The 12,807-nt window shown below is 48.9% G+C and overlaps 1 protein-coding gene across 1 annotated transcript in view; it reads left to right on the top strand.

Annotated features, from left to right (window-relative positions):
* The window catches only part of LIG1 (DNA ligase 1), a 33,884-nt gene that overhangs the window by 624 nt on the left and 20,453 nt on the right, over window positions 1–12,807 (top strand). Inside the window, 5 exon segments of the mRNA XM_033128894.1 lie at window positions 2,106–2,175; window positions 4,216–4,305; window positions 6,842–6,977; window positions 9,384–9,510; window positions 11,324–11,419. Coding sequence (XP_032984785.1) covers window positions 2,106–2,175; window positions 4,216–4,305; window positions 6,842–6,977; window positions 9,384–9,510; window positions 11,324–11,419 — 519 coding nt within the window.

The following is a 12,807-nucleotide window of genomic DNA, read 5'->3' as shown; positions in this document are numbered from 1 at the left end:
CCACCTGAAGGGGGCGTGTTAGGGAGGGGGAACATTGGAAGGGCTGGGGGATACCGGCCACCGGAAAGGGGATGTGCTACGGTAAAGTGATAGCGAGCGGGGCCAGAAAAAAGTTGAAAGAGAGGCGGGGTCACCTTGAAGGGTTGGGCCCAGGGAGCGGTCAATGGTAAGGTCCAGGTCTAGGCACAGGCTTTTTGAAAGGTCGGGAACCTTCTGGATAGGGAGAGGTCTGGCCTTGTATACCTGGTGAGGGAGTGGAGCCAAGGGAAGGGCTGTGAAGGCGCGCGCTGGACAGCAAGAAGGAGGCCGGAGTTTGGGAAGGGATGGGGCCAAGGAGACGGTGGCCGAAAGGTCTGGGCTTATTGTTGCCCATAGGGGTGGAGGGAAGGCCAGAGGAGCCTGGGGAGGGAAGACAGGTGGATCTTGATGTCCTTAGGTGGGGGGGAAGCTGAAAGGGGAGGGCACTTGGCGGGGACAAGAGAGGAACATTTGGAAAGTGAAGCTAGCATGTGAGAGCTGAGGGGCATCAGTGAGGAGAGAGCAGAAAATGGGGTTAAAGACGTCATCCTTTGGCTTCCATCCCCATTTCATCACATTAGAATCTCTGACTTCGTTTACAGCCTGAGAAGGAAGCATGAGGGAAAGGCAGGAAAGTCAAGCCTAAGACCTCCTGAATTTCACCTTAGGATCCCACTGGGAGCTTGCTAGGCCTGCAGATTTTCCCCTCTATCCCAAGAACTTCTGGTTCAATTGGTCAGGGAGTGGGGTGGGGATATTTTAAACACGAATCCCAGGTGGTTCTCAGAACTGGCATCCTCCATGTTTTGTATCCATCAGGGACCAGCTGTGTGGGGCTGGGCCAGGCACTGCCCCTTTCCTGTCTCAGCTTCTTCAATTGTCTTTTGAGGGATGCTGAGCTGTTTTAAGCCTCAAAGGATGAGGGAGAGTAGCATACTTAGGGGAAAGGTGTAAAAAATTTCACAGGGATGGAGTGTGACTAGGGGAGCAGACAGGTCAGGAAATGTGAGCTTTTATTAACCAGAAGAAATGCAGACTTGTGCCTTCTGGCCTCTCATCCTCATACCGTTCACCACTAAACACCCTTGTACATCACTCCTTATCACCATGGCCTGCAGGTTTTGAAAGATCTTGCCTGTGAATCCTGCATTTTTCAGTAATGTTTTTGTTACCCCAGTTTTTAGTAATCAAAGACATGGGTATGTGCCAGTGTATTCAGTGCCAGGCATTGTTTATGCCCTGTGACCGTATCACTGAAAAAATAGACAAAGTCTCTATTGTTAAACATAAATTTTAACTTCCACGGCTGAAAATCTTTTTTATTTTTTATTATTTTTTTAAAGGTTTATTTTTTATTTTTATCATTATTTTTTCTTAAGTGTGTTTTTTCAGGACCCATCAGCTCCAAGTCAAGTAGTTGTTTCAGTCTGGTTGTGGAGGGCGCAGCTCACTGGCCCATGTGGGGATCGAACTGGTATCCTTGTTAAGAGCACCGCACTCTAACCGACTGAGCTAACCAGCTGCCCTGAAAGCCTTGTTAAAGGAAAGGGTTTATTAGACCATTGCTAGCAAGAAAAGACCAGGTCGTGGGGCATGACGTCGGAACCACCAGCAGTGCCAGGCGAAAAAAACAACTATGCCCCTCATCCTGGAGTTGTTGAGCGTTTTTATACATTAAGTAGCAGGGAGAGAGATGTAAGTCATTCTGAAAGAATTGACATTCGCTAAAGGCAAAGGGGTTGGGAGAAGCTGAAGTGGGGCCAGCTCTGGCATAGGCACAGTCAGGGAGGAAGTGTCTGCTCCTGTGGATTTGCTGTGGGCAGCAGACGGGAAAGTTCATGTGCAAATAAGCGGAGACTCCGAGTGGAAAGGAGGTTTCAGATCTTCTTCTCGGACGTGGAACTCTTTTTGTACTAATAAATCTCACTAACAAATCATTCTGGTCCAAAAAAAATGGGAGTTTCTTCTTGAGGGGGAAATCATGTTTTGGATTTTGTGGGGCTTTTTTTCTTTCTGAAAGAAGGAAGTTTATGTGTGTTAGTCTCTGCACAAGCAGTCTCCTCACCAAGTATTTGGGTATCTTTCAGGAACAACTGACAGGAGAAGAGGAGAGCAGAGAAGGGATCATTCTGACGCCACCATGCAGCGAAGTATCATGTAAGGGACCCCATCTCCTTTCTCATGTTACACTAAGTTCTCTGCTTCCTTCTCTAACGCTCTGCCTTTTAGGAGAACTCAGGTTGACATTTCCAGGAGTTGACCACTATGGAAAATGGAGAGAGGGATATGGAAAACAGGTCGTGTATGAACTAAAATTTTTTAGCTGCAAGGTTCAGAAACCCTAACCCAGTGGTTCTTAGCGGCAATTTTGCCCCCCCAGCGAACATCTGGCAGTGTCTGGAGACATTTTTGGTTGTCAGTCTCGGCAATAAAGGCCAGGCATGCTGCTAAAAACATCCTCGATGCCCAGGACAGCCCCCCGCAACAGAGAATGATCTGGCCCTAATGCGTTAGTTGTGCCGACGCTGAGAAGCCCTGTAGTAATGCAAGCTGGCTTCAGGGAAAAAAAGAAAGGAGTCATTTGGCTTGTGTAGTTCAAACCTCTGGTGTTAATAGTTGGATCCCGTTGCCAAAACTTTGCCCCTGGGAATCTGTCTCCCCACCGTTCAGCTCTGCTTTCTTCCTTGTTGCGTCCTGCTGGCAGGCTCTCTTCCTTGGGCTTGTGGCTCCTTAGAGTTATTAGCCCCAGTGACAGGAGGCTGTCTCCCAGCTGTCCCAACAATATCGAGGGTCGAGTTTCATTGGCCCAGCTTGGGCTACATGTTGGTCCCTGACCCAGCCACTGCAGCCACGGGGATGCAGGGCTCTGATTGGCCAGGCCTGGGGCACGTGCCCACCGCGGCTGTGGGTGAAAGGCCCAAGCAAATCTCAGGTACTGAGAGAATTTGGGGGGAGGAGCCTCGCAAAAGAGAAATGGAGGGCTGTTCCCAGAAAGAGGAAATGTATTTATTGTAGGCAGACCCAGACCTGGACATCCACACACAGATTTGGGGGATGGTGGTTCACACAGATCCCAGGCTGCATTTCCCCGCTGTGATGAGAAATCTGGGGATAGTCTGTTATGGGATGAGAGCACCTATGATGGCTTTCCGCCCCTTGATTTCCTTTCTTTATTTTTAAAGATTAAATAAACAATATTTTGGAATAATTTTAGATGCACAAAGAAGTTGTAAAAATAGCACAGAGCATTCCTGCATGACCCTCATCCAGTTTCCATTGTTGACATCTTATATTACTGTGGTCCATTTGTCACAATAAGGCACCGGCATCAGTCAGTGCGCGATTGTTGACTAAACTCCACACTCTTTTGGATTTCACCAACGTATCTGTTAATGTTCTCTGTTCCAGATCGAGTCCGGAGTAGCATGTTGCATTTAGTTGTCATGCCTCCTCGATCTCCTCTGGGTGATAGTTTCTCAGACTTTGTCACAATACCTGTAGACTGTCCCCGACTATTTGGTTTGTTTGGTGTTCTCATAATTAGACTGGGGCCTTGGGCACGGAGGTGAGGTGCCTACTCATCACCTTGTCTTAGGGGGTACACGGTGTCCCCAAGACATCGTAGGTGCTGCTGCCCATCCTCACTTGGTCAGGGAAGCATCGGCCAGGTCTCTACCATTGAATTCCTGTTTTCCCTCTTAGTTCGTTCTCTGGGAGCACGCCCCTCCTCCCCCCCAAGTCTAGCCAGTCTCAAGTGGTAGGAGGGTTCCTTGCTTTCTTTTCAGAGAACTTACCGCCTCTTGATCTGTTATATTTAGTTACTTGTTTAATACTTGCCTCGTCCACTACAGTGTTAAACCCTTGAGGGCAGGGATTTTTATGTGTCCAGGTCACCCCCAAATCCCTAGGGCCCAGGACAGGCCCTGGCACATATTTAAGTGTTTAGTTAATACCTGTTGAATGAAAATGGGGGATGTGTCATATCTCTCAGGTTGAGTCTGGGCAGAAAAATAAGCAGAGTATTGCCTCCTCATTCTGAGCTTCAGTTTCCTTATCAGGCAAAGGGGGTTGGTTGAAACCCTCCGTTACGTGCTGGGTTGGGAACAGGCATCAAAAGCTGTAGAGTATATCGTGGATCGGAAGAGTTTTTAGTGCTGTTATCATTCTCTTTTTTCCCCCACTCTTGTACTTCTCCAGGTCATTTTTCTACCCCAAGAAAGAGGACAAAACGAAGAAGCCAGAGAAGGAGACGTCCAGCAGCATCAAAGAGACGGAGCCCCCACCGAAGTACGTAATGGGCTGGGATGTGGTGAGTTTGTTCCTTTATCAGTCAGGACTCTCTTGGCAGCACACCCAGCTCAGAATGTCTCAGGACCCCAAAGGGAGTTTTAGGCTCTAGTAACTGAAAATCCAAAGGTGTCCCAGCTTCAGGCACAGCTGGATATACGGCCTCAGAGTTGTCTTCGGGGCTTTGTTCCGTATGTGTTGGCTTCATTTTAGAGGAGACTTTCTCCATGAAGCATAGAGACTGGCCACTGGCCTCATCTTGATGCTGACATCTTGATGCATCTTGGTAAGTAGAAGAGAGCAATGTTCTCACCTCCAGCATCTACTTCACAAGTTCTCAGAAGATCCTGCTTGGATCGTATGACACCCTGGACCATTCTCAGAAGATCCTGCTTGGATCGTATGACACCCTGGACCAATCAACTTGCCTGAGCGCGGACTCAACCTAGATTTAGTTCATACCCCCACTTTGGGACCCTGGGCAAATACCTTCATTTCCTGTGTCCCAGTTTCCTCTTGTGTAACAGGTTATCGTAATATCTCTCAGGCTTTCTGTGTGGGTTCAGTGAATTAACACATGTGCAACTGGGGGAATAGTGCCTGCTTCATACACTCATTAGCTCAGTAAGTAGTAAGACTCAAGCTGTAGTTTTTTTTGACACTTAATTTTCAGATCTGTCCTTTTTGTCTGTACCATGCTCTATGTACTGTATGTGCATATGTAGTTTTCTGTGACATATTTTACTTTTTAAAAAAATGTTGTTCATACTGTGTATATTGTTCCTTAACTTGCTTTTTTCAGTAACATTATGACTCAGATTTTTTTCAGTTCATGGACACAGAGGACTATTTTGTCCCTTTTACCTTCTGCCTGCTATTCCATTTTATGGATATACCATGGAAATTATTTAACATTCCCCTCCTGGTGTATATTTAGGTTGTCCCTGGTTTGTGGCTGAAACATTCCATGCTGCAATAAATAGTCTGTGTGTCTCCTACGGCACGGGTACAGATATTTTTTTCTAGCATAGATACCCCTATGTAGAATTATACATTCTACATAGTAATTGTTAATGTGTCAACCCAGAGAAGTAGGTAAAGTAAAAAATTTGAAGTCCTTCCAATATTTAGTCTCTAGAGGAACGATTACCAGTTTGAGGTATATCCTTTTTTCTATGCCTATAAACCTATGTACACCCAACACAGTTATTGACATAGTAGGTGCTCAGTAAATATTTATTGAATGAATAAGTGTTTCCCATACTTATTTATCAGATAGAAGGGCTGTCATTTTGATCACTGTTATATCTCAAGTGCTAGCACATCCCTGACGTGTAAGATTCCCAGTAATGTACACCTTTATTTTTAAATAACAAAGAAGCATTATTATATATGCAAGTTGCAAATATACATCGGCAAACATGCATATATTTTTTACATTCGTGGACTCATACTGTACATACTTATTTATTCAACAAACACCTATTAGAGTACCTTCTACTTGCCCGGCACTGTTCTAGACCCTGTGGCCGTAGCAGTGAACAAAATCAACAGCAACAGCTCTTGTGCCATTGATAGCGTGCTTTCTCTCCCCGGCACAAAAGATGTCTTTTAAAGTCCTCTCCACGATGCTTTGTATAAACTCACTTTATTCTTCTTGATGATGTTCCATAAAATGAGTGTGCCATCCCCGACCTAAGTAGTGAGCTGTTTGTCTGCATGTTGGTCTCATCGTCCAGACCACGAGCTCTGTGAAAGCAGAAACCTGTAGGAAACCTGTTCTCAGCGCTTGAAACGACCTCCACGTCACAGTGTATTTGGATGGTCTGTGTCTGTACCTCACCAGACGGGAGCTCCTCAGAGCCAGTGTCAGGGATGCATTTGAGCTGCTTTAACGGTAACTCAAGTCACAGTGATTTAATTAAAATAAAAGTTGCCTTTTTCTCATAAGAGTTTCAGCTGTTTAGACAATATAGGGCAGGTAGACAGCTCGGTACCACTACAAGTAGGTTGCACTGAGACCCAGGTTTCCCCTCTCCTCCCCGTCTCTGTTCTGCTGTGGCTTCATCTGCGTTGTCAAAGCAGGTCAGGAAGTCCGAGTTGCAGGACTGAGACAACATGAGGGCAATCGGTCACATGTCAGTCACGGTCACTTACATTCTATTGGTCAAAACCCATCACTTGACCATACCTAGCTGCAGGGGAGGCTGGGAAGTGTAGCCCCTATTTGAGTGTCCATGTAGCTAGCTAAAACTTGGGCTTGGATGACTAAAGGAGGTCTAAATTGATGTTGGAGGTTAGTCTTTGCCTTCAGTAATAACTCCACTTGTTCCTCAGCGCACCCATCACAGGTGGGCACATAGGAGGCCTCCAGAGATGTGTGATGGATGGTTAGATGAGTGAAAGGATAAGCCTAGGAGGCCCCTAGAAAATGTTCATTGAAAGAAAGGAAGGGAATGAAACATAGTGAAGGAGCTGGAGTGTTTGGGGTGTCACACTCTGCCTGCTAGAACACCCCCATTTTCCCACCTTCCAGGGTGGCACTGAAGGAGCGGAATAGAGAGGTGCCCGACAGTGACTCTCCAGTGAAGAGGCCGGGCAGGAAAGCGGCCCGGGTCCTGTGCAGTGAAGGGGAGGAAGAGGACGAAGCCCTCATGTCCCCCAAAAGTCAGGTAGGTCCTCATCAGCGTGCCCATTTTTACCAGAAGGGACCCCATTCCCATAATTCCCATTAGCCTGGGGAACTGAGTGCAGCAGCTGCTCAGGAGGACTCTGGAGCATTGCCCCAGGAGGCGGAAGGGTTTAGTGGCTGTGCCACGGAGCAGACGGACGGCCTGGTCCGCAGGGTCCTCACTCTGCCTCTGCCCTGGGCCTTGGGGCAGGCGCGCTGACCTGGTAGCCTCGGCTGCCTCCCCTGCGACTTGCAGCTCCTGCCTCACGGTGGCTGTGAAGATGCAAGCAATCCGTTCACATAAAGATCTGAGAATAATGCCTGATGCAAAAGGGCTCAAAAACATGTCCAGTATCTTCTGTTGACAGACAGCTTTTCATCTTCTGTGGGGCTCATTTCCTTGTTTAAAAAGTCATTAATGCCTGTTCGTTGCTCTGTGGATAACGTCCACAGGGCAGTGGGTCTCTGTCAGTGGTGAATTTGGATCCTCTCTGTCCCCTGCTCGAACCCCCAGGGCTGGGAGTTCCGGCCCAAGCCGGTCCTTATGGAGACACCTCTTCCACCTCCTTCAGCTCTTCCTCTGCTCGCTCTGCCCAGATTCTCACACACGCCAAGTGGGCCTCTTATTCTTTTCTCTGCCTAAACCTTTCCCCATGTACACGTGTGGCCCATTCCCTCCCTTTCTTCAGGGCTTTGCTCAGATGTCACCTCCGTGAAACTTTCCTTGACTCCTTGTATTTGTTTCCCATGTGCTCTGCTATAACGATTCATTGCAGACTTCAGGGCTTAAAACCACATGAGTGTATTACCTTGCAGTTCTGGGGGTCAGGAGCCTGACATGGGTCTCATCGGGGCTAAAATCAAGGTGTCGGCTGTGTTTCTTTCCGAGGCCTTGAGGGGAGAATCCGTTTCCCTACCTTTTCCAGTTTCTAGAAGCCACCTTGTCTCCATTTGCAAAACTCTCAACTCTGTGCCTTTCCTCGGTAGTCGCATCTCACTCTCCCGCCTCCTCCTGCCACTGTTTAGGCCCCTGTGATTGCACTGGGCCTATTGCAGAATCCAGGATCATCTCTCCATTTAAGGGCAGCTGGTTAGCAACCTTCCTTCTGTGTGCAGCCTGAATTGTCCTTGCTGTGTAACTGAACATAGTCACAGATCCCGAGGATGAGGACGGGAACATCTTTAGGCCTTGGACTTGGCTCTGAGGCCGCTCGGTAGCTACGGAAGGATTTTGAGCAGGAGAGGGACAGAGGTGGCTTTGGCTCCTGGGCAGCATTTCGAACATCCCTTTGGGGCTCGTATCCATCAGGGTCCAAATAGGAGACAGAAACCACACAAGTGATTTGAAGAGAAAGAGTGTAACACAGAATTGTCAACTAGGTCTATAGTTATTAATGGGTGAAAAGAGAACTCGAAGTAAGGCATTGCGGTGCAGCTACCATCCCTCGGGCTGGGAAGCTGAAATTCAGACCTTCCTGGCGGGGATGCTGGCGGGGTGCCCGGAAGGTGCCCTGTTGGCCTGGGGCTCCGGTCTGTGAGGGAGGGGCACCGGGTGGAGGGTGCTGGTGTCTGACGGGGCGCCACTAGCAGGCCCTGCGAGTGTTGGCGATACTGTGGGTTGGGTCCAGCTCACACATTCCTATCTAGCACCCTGTATTTGTGCTGCCTGACACAGAGCTCACTGGCAGAGCAGGAAAAGAGTCTGCAGAGTCCTGGCATCACGAGGGAGAGCGATGGGAGCTGAGGAGCGATTGCTCAGTAACTGGCACAGGTCCCTGGAAGAAGATTAGTTAGTGGTTGAAACCAAGACATAAATAACAGTGGTGTAAGCAAAGTAGGAATCTATTTTTCTCTCTAACAAGCCCTAAAAGTCCAGGATTAGTGTGGCAGTCTCACCGTGTCGGAGAGCCAGCATGCTTCCCTGTTGTTGCGTGCTATGCCTAGATGCTCTTGTCCAAGTGAGTGTCCACATTGGGACGAGGTGGGCACTCACTTGCCATTCAGTGAGTGTTATTTGGACCAAAGGGAGTGTGCATTATTCCCCCTTGCATTGTGTGGCACTGAGGTTCATGGCCACACCAGCTGCAAGGGAGGCTGGGAAGTGTAGTCTTTAGTTGGGCCATCGTATGCCCAGAAGAAAACCAAAGATTCTGTAACTTTAGAAAACAGGGGGTTGGTATTGGTGTCAATGATGGGGAGAATGTGGGACCATTAAGCTACACGGGGGTAGAATGATGGCCCAGTAAGCGAGGACGAGGCCTGAGCTGCGCCAGGACCGTGCGGTGGAGAGGAGGGCTCGCACAGAGAGCGCCGTACAGCCCCCTCTCCTCTCAGCCGCTTGGAAATGAGGGCTGTGTGTACCCTCCGCGCTCCCCTCACTCTGTAATTGCCCTCTTTCCGCTTCCAGAAGCCGGCCCCGGACTCGCCACACGTTTCCCCTGCCAGTCCTGTCCCGTTTCCTGAGAGCAGCCGTTCCCTCTCCAGTACCTCTCCAATGCGCACCTCCCTGTCAGGGATCCCAAAGCGTCGCACAGGTAAGGACACGGCCCTGCCTTTTCAGTTGCCTGTCTTTGTCCCCACTTGGATTTCTGCCCCAGGCGGCCATCCTCATGACACCTCCGATCTTAGCATCGCGGTTAAAAGCACAGCTCCACCATCGCTGCCTGTGTGACCTTGGGGAAATGACTTAAGTCACCAGGTTTTTTCCTCTTTTCAGTGTAGATACTAGAAAATGTAAGGTGACGTGTGTGGCTCGCCACGGATGGCCCTTGGATGGTGTGGTATAAGGAATAATAGTGGTAACAGAGGGTGCTGTGGAGCGCAGAACTGAGCCAGCCCAGAAGAGGTGACTGAGTGGAGTCTTAGCAGATGGTTTAGGGTTCGTGGTGTTGACAAAGACGATGGGAAGTGTCACAGCCACGAACAGCATGTGCAGAGGCCTCGAGGTAGAACAGCATGGCATGTTTGGGGAGGCCCATATACTTCAGTGATTCTGGAGAATAACCGATTTGGGGAGCAGGGAGAGTTTGGGGATAGTGTGTAGAGAGAGATGAGGTAGGGAGGAGAGTGGGGGCTGGCTCCCCGAGGGTCTTGCACGTGAGGCTGAGGAGGCTGGGCTTTGTCCTGTGGGAGCTGGGGAGCCAGGGGCGGGCTGCAAGCTTGAAGGGTCAGCTCAGACCTGTGGGAGAGGTGATCGTAACGAAATAGCTGAGTGGCTCGGGGCTGCTGGGAGCTCGGCGCTGACACTAAGATTTGTCCTGGGGGCGTGTCAGGAAATTCATTTTAGAGGAAGTGACAGCTGAACCTTGTCCCAAAGGACCACTAAACAGCACGTGCAAAGGCCCGGAGGTGTGACACGACACGGTGTGTTTGGGAACAGTAGCAATTCAGCGAAGTTGGAAAATAAAGTATTATGTATACGTGTCATGGGAAGTTAGAAGGTCAAGTGGGGAGAGATTAGGTAGGATGGTAGGACAGAGTGGAGATTAAAAGACTTTACCCTGGAGTGGGGAATGGGGAAGCGTGGACGGCTTTTGAGCAGGGGAGGGACGGTGCCAACCTCAGCTGATAGAAGGTCCCTCTGGGGCCCTGGGAAGGAGTCACGGGGCCAGGAGACCAAGGGGAAGGTGAGAGTGGATGAAAGTGGTTACAGCTGCCTTTTCTTCACCATGTGTTAGTGCCTCAATATGGAGTTTTCTAGAAGCCGGCTCTGAAGCTCTGAAACAAGGATTTAAGTGCAAGTTGTTTCTTGAGGGGGTGGGAGGTGGGATGGACACAGTGATTCAGGGAAGTGGAGGCAGCCACTAAAAGATGTGTTCTTAGGTCAGCTACCTCCGTGGGCAGCAGCACTTAATCCTCTGGGGGAGCTCTGGGAATCCACGTAAATGTGTGCTCAGAATTATCTACCTGATGTGTGAGGAGCTGGGGTGCTCATACACCAGCACCCTCAGTCCCTGGGTGAGGGTTACTCCCAGGGCCTGTTGATTCCCTGCCACTTCCGGGCTTCTGAAGTTCTGGAAAGTCTGTCTGGGACACATGCAGATGGTAAGATCCCAGGGAAGCAGGTTGTGCACGGAGAGCGTCTGCTAGCGTCGGGGAGTGGGCCGAGCCCCTTACCTCATCGCTCACTTCTTGGGGTTGTTAACATTCTGCAGACGTGGGCGAGTGAGGCACAGAGAGATTAAGTAACCTGCTCATGTCACACAGCCAGGAGACAGCCGAGCGCGGGCAGTGGCTATGGGCAGGTGGAGAAGGGATGGGACCCAGAGCCTTCTCAGGGCCTGAGCTCATTGGGGCGGGGACGCGTGGGCCAGGGATTCCGCCACACTGAGCCCTTTGCCTTCTCAGCTCGGAAGCAGCTTTCTAAACGGACAATTCAGAATGTTCTGGAAGAGCAGAGCGAGGACAAGGACGGAGACACCAAGAGGAAGAAGGAGGAAGGAGGTGAGGCACCTGGAGGAGAGAAGTGTGTGCGTGTGCACGTGTGCAGTGTGGGAGGGCGGGGCCTGTCCGAGAGGACAGGTGTCAGGGCCCCGATGGATGCCTGTGTCCGTGAATCCAGAAGCGTCTCTCAGAGCTCCACATGGCCACACAGGGAGATTTGCTAGGGGAGCATTTTGGAACACATTCATTGGGCCGTCGAATTCAGTGTTCATTCAAACGTGCTTTCCCCTTTTTAGCTTTAGTTTATGAAAGTGTGTCCCTCTAAATGATTTGTTGTTACTTGTAAATTTTACCGGAAAGCACAGGTTCCCCACTTTCACGTCACCCTCAGTGTCTCAGTCATTTTTCATGGCCCACCCTGGGCCAACACCATACCAGTTCCACATATTAAGTACTTAGGTTCAAACAACTATGTATGTTCTAGCAACTTGAGCACTTGAGAATAACACACATTGAAAGGAAAACTAATATTTTTGTAAACGTTGCACCATTTGTCAAACTTTGGAATCTAGTTGCAAACTGCCACCCTCATTTCCTGTTTCCTGTCCCACACTGATTTTTGTGCAGTACTTGGTTTTTATCACAGCAACCAGTGAAAACCCAGCTTTGCAGAAATACAACATCAAGAATTAGAAAGAATGCGACCTGATACTGAAAACCAAAATACACTGAGCTGGTAGTTCATACAGAGTCGAGCAGATGTCACCAGTTTCCCTTGAAAATGTCGAATACTCTGCTGTGTCCTTGTGAGTTCCCTGCATCTTGGTGACACCTGGGAAATGCAGTCATAAGGGTCTGATCCATTGAGCATTTGGGTGCTGAGATTAGAACAATTGCAGCCTTTGCTTCTGTCAGTTTGTTTGTTTAATAACAGGTCCTTATTAGGTTCATCTTTCCCAGGAACGATTTGAATTTGGTCGAGATTTCATTTCCTGTTCGCAATTTTTAGTCAGGAACAAATTTTGCTGTAAATCGTGTAGTTTCGCTATTGTCAGCGTCTGAGGGCGTGGGGGTGGGTGGCAAATTTTTCCCAAGTTAGTTTATTCAATTTTTATTGTTATACCTGGAGGTATAACCGTTTTTCTGTCAGTTTTAACATTTTTTATTATAATCTGTAACAAGTTATCATGTGCAACTCTAATTTTGAGGTGAATAATTCTGAAATAATAGTTTATAAGAATGGACTGGCCTTGCTCAGCTGCACAAGCGAACACTGGGGTTGGGTCCCCTCGGAGGTCCTCGTCTTGCAGGAGGCCGACCATCTCCCGTCACTTCACAGACACACTTGATTGGCTCCGGAAAAAAGAAATGGAGCAGAATGTCTTGGGAGTTGAAATGTCCTTAGTGATTTGAAATGTCAAAGTGACTTTTTGCCATCTGACATTTCT

This window comes from Rhinolophus ferrumequinum, chromosome 15 (assembly GCF_004115265.2).
Source record: "Rhinolophus ferrumequinum isolate MPI-CBG mRhiFer1 chromosome 15, mRhiFer1_v1.p, whole genome shotgun sequence".
NCBI classification, from domain to species: Eukaryota; Metazoa; Chordata; class Mammalia; order Chiroptera; family Rhinolophidae; genus Rhinolophus; species Rhinolophus ferrumequinum.
The sequence above is the reverse complement of the archived record's forward strand: the minus strand, read 5'-3'. Positions and strand labels throughout refer to the sequence as shown.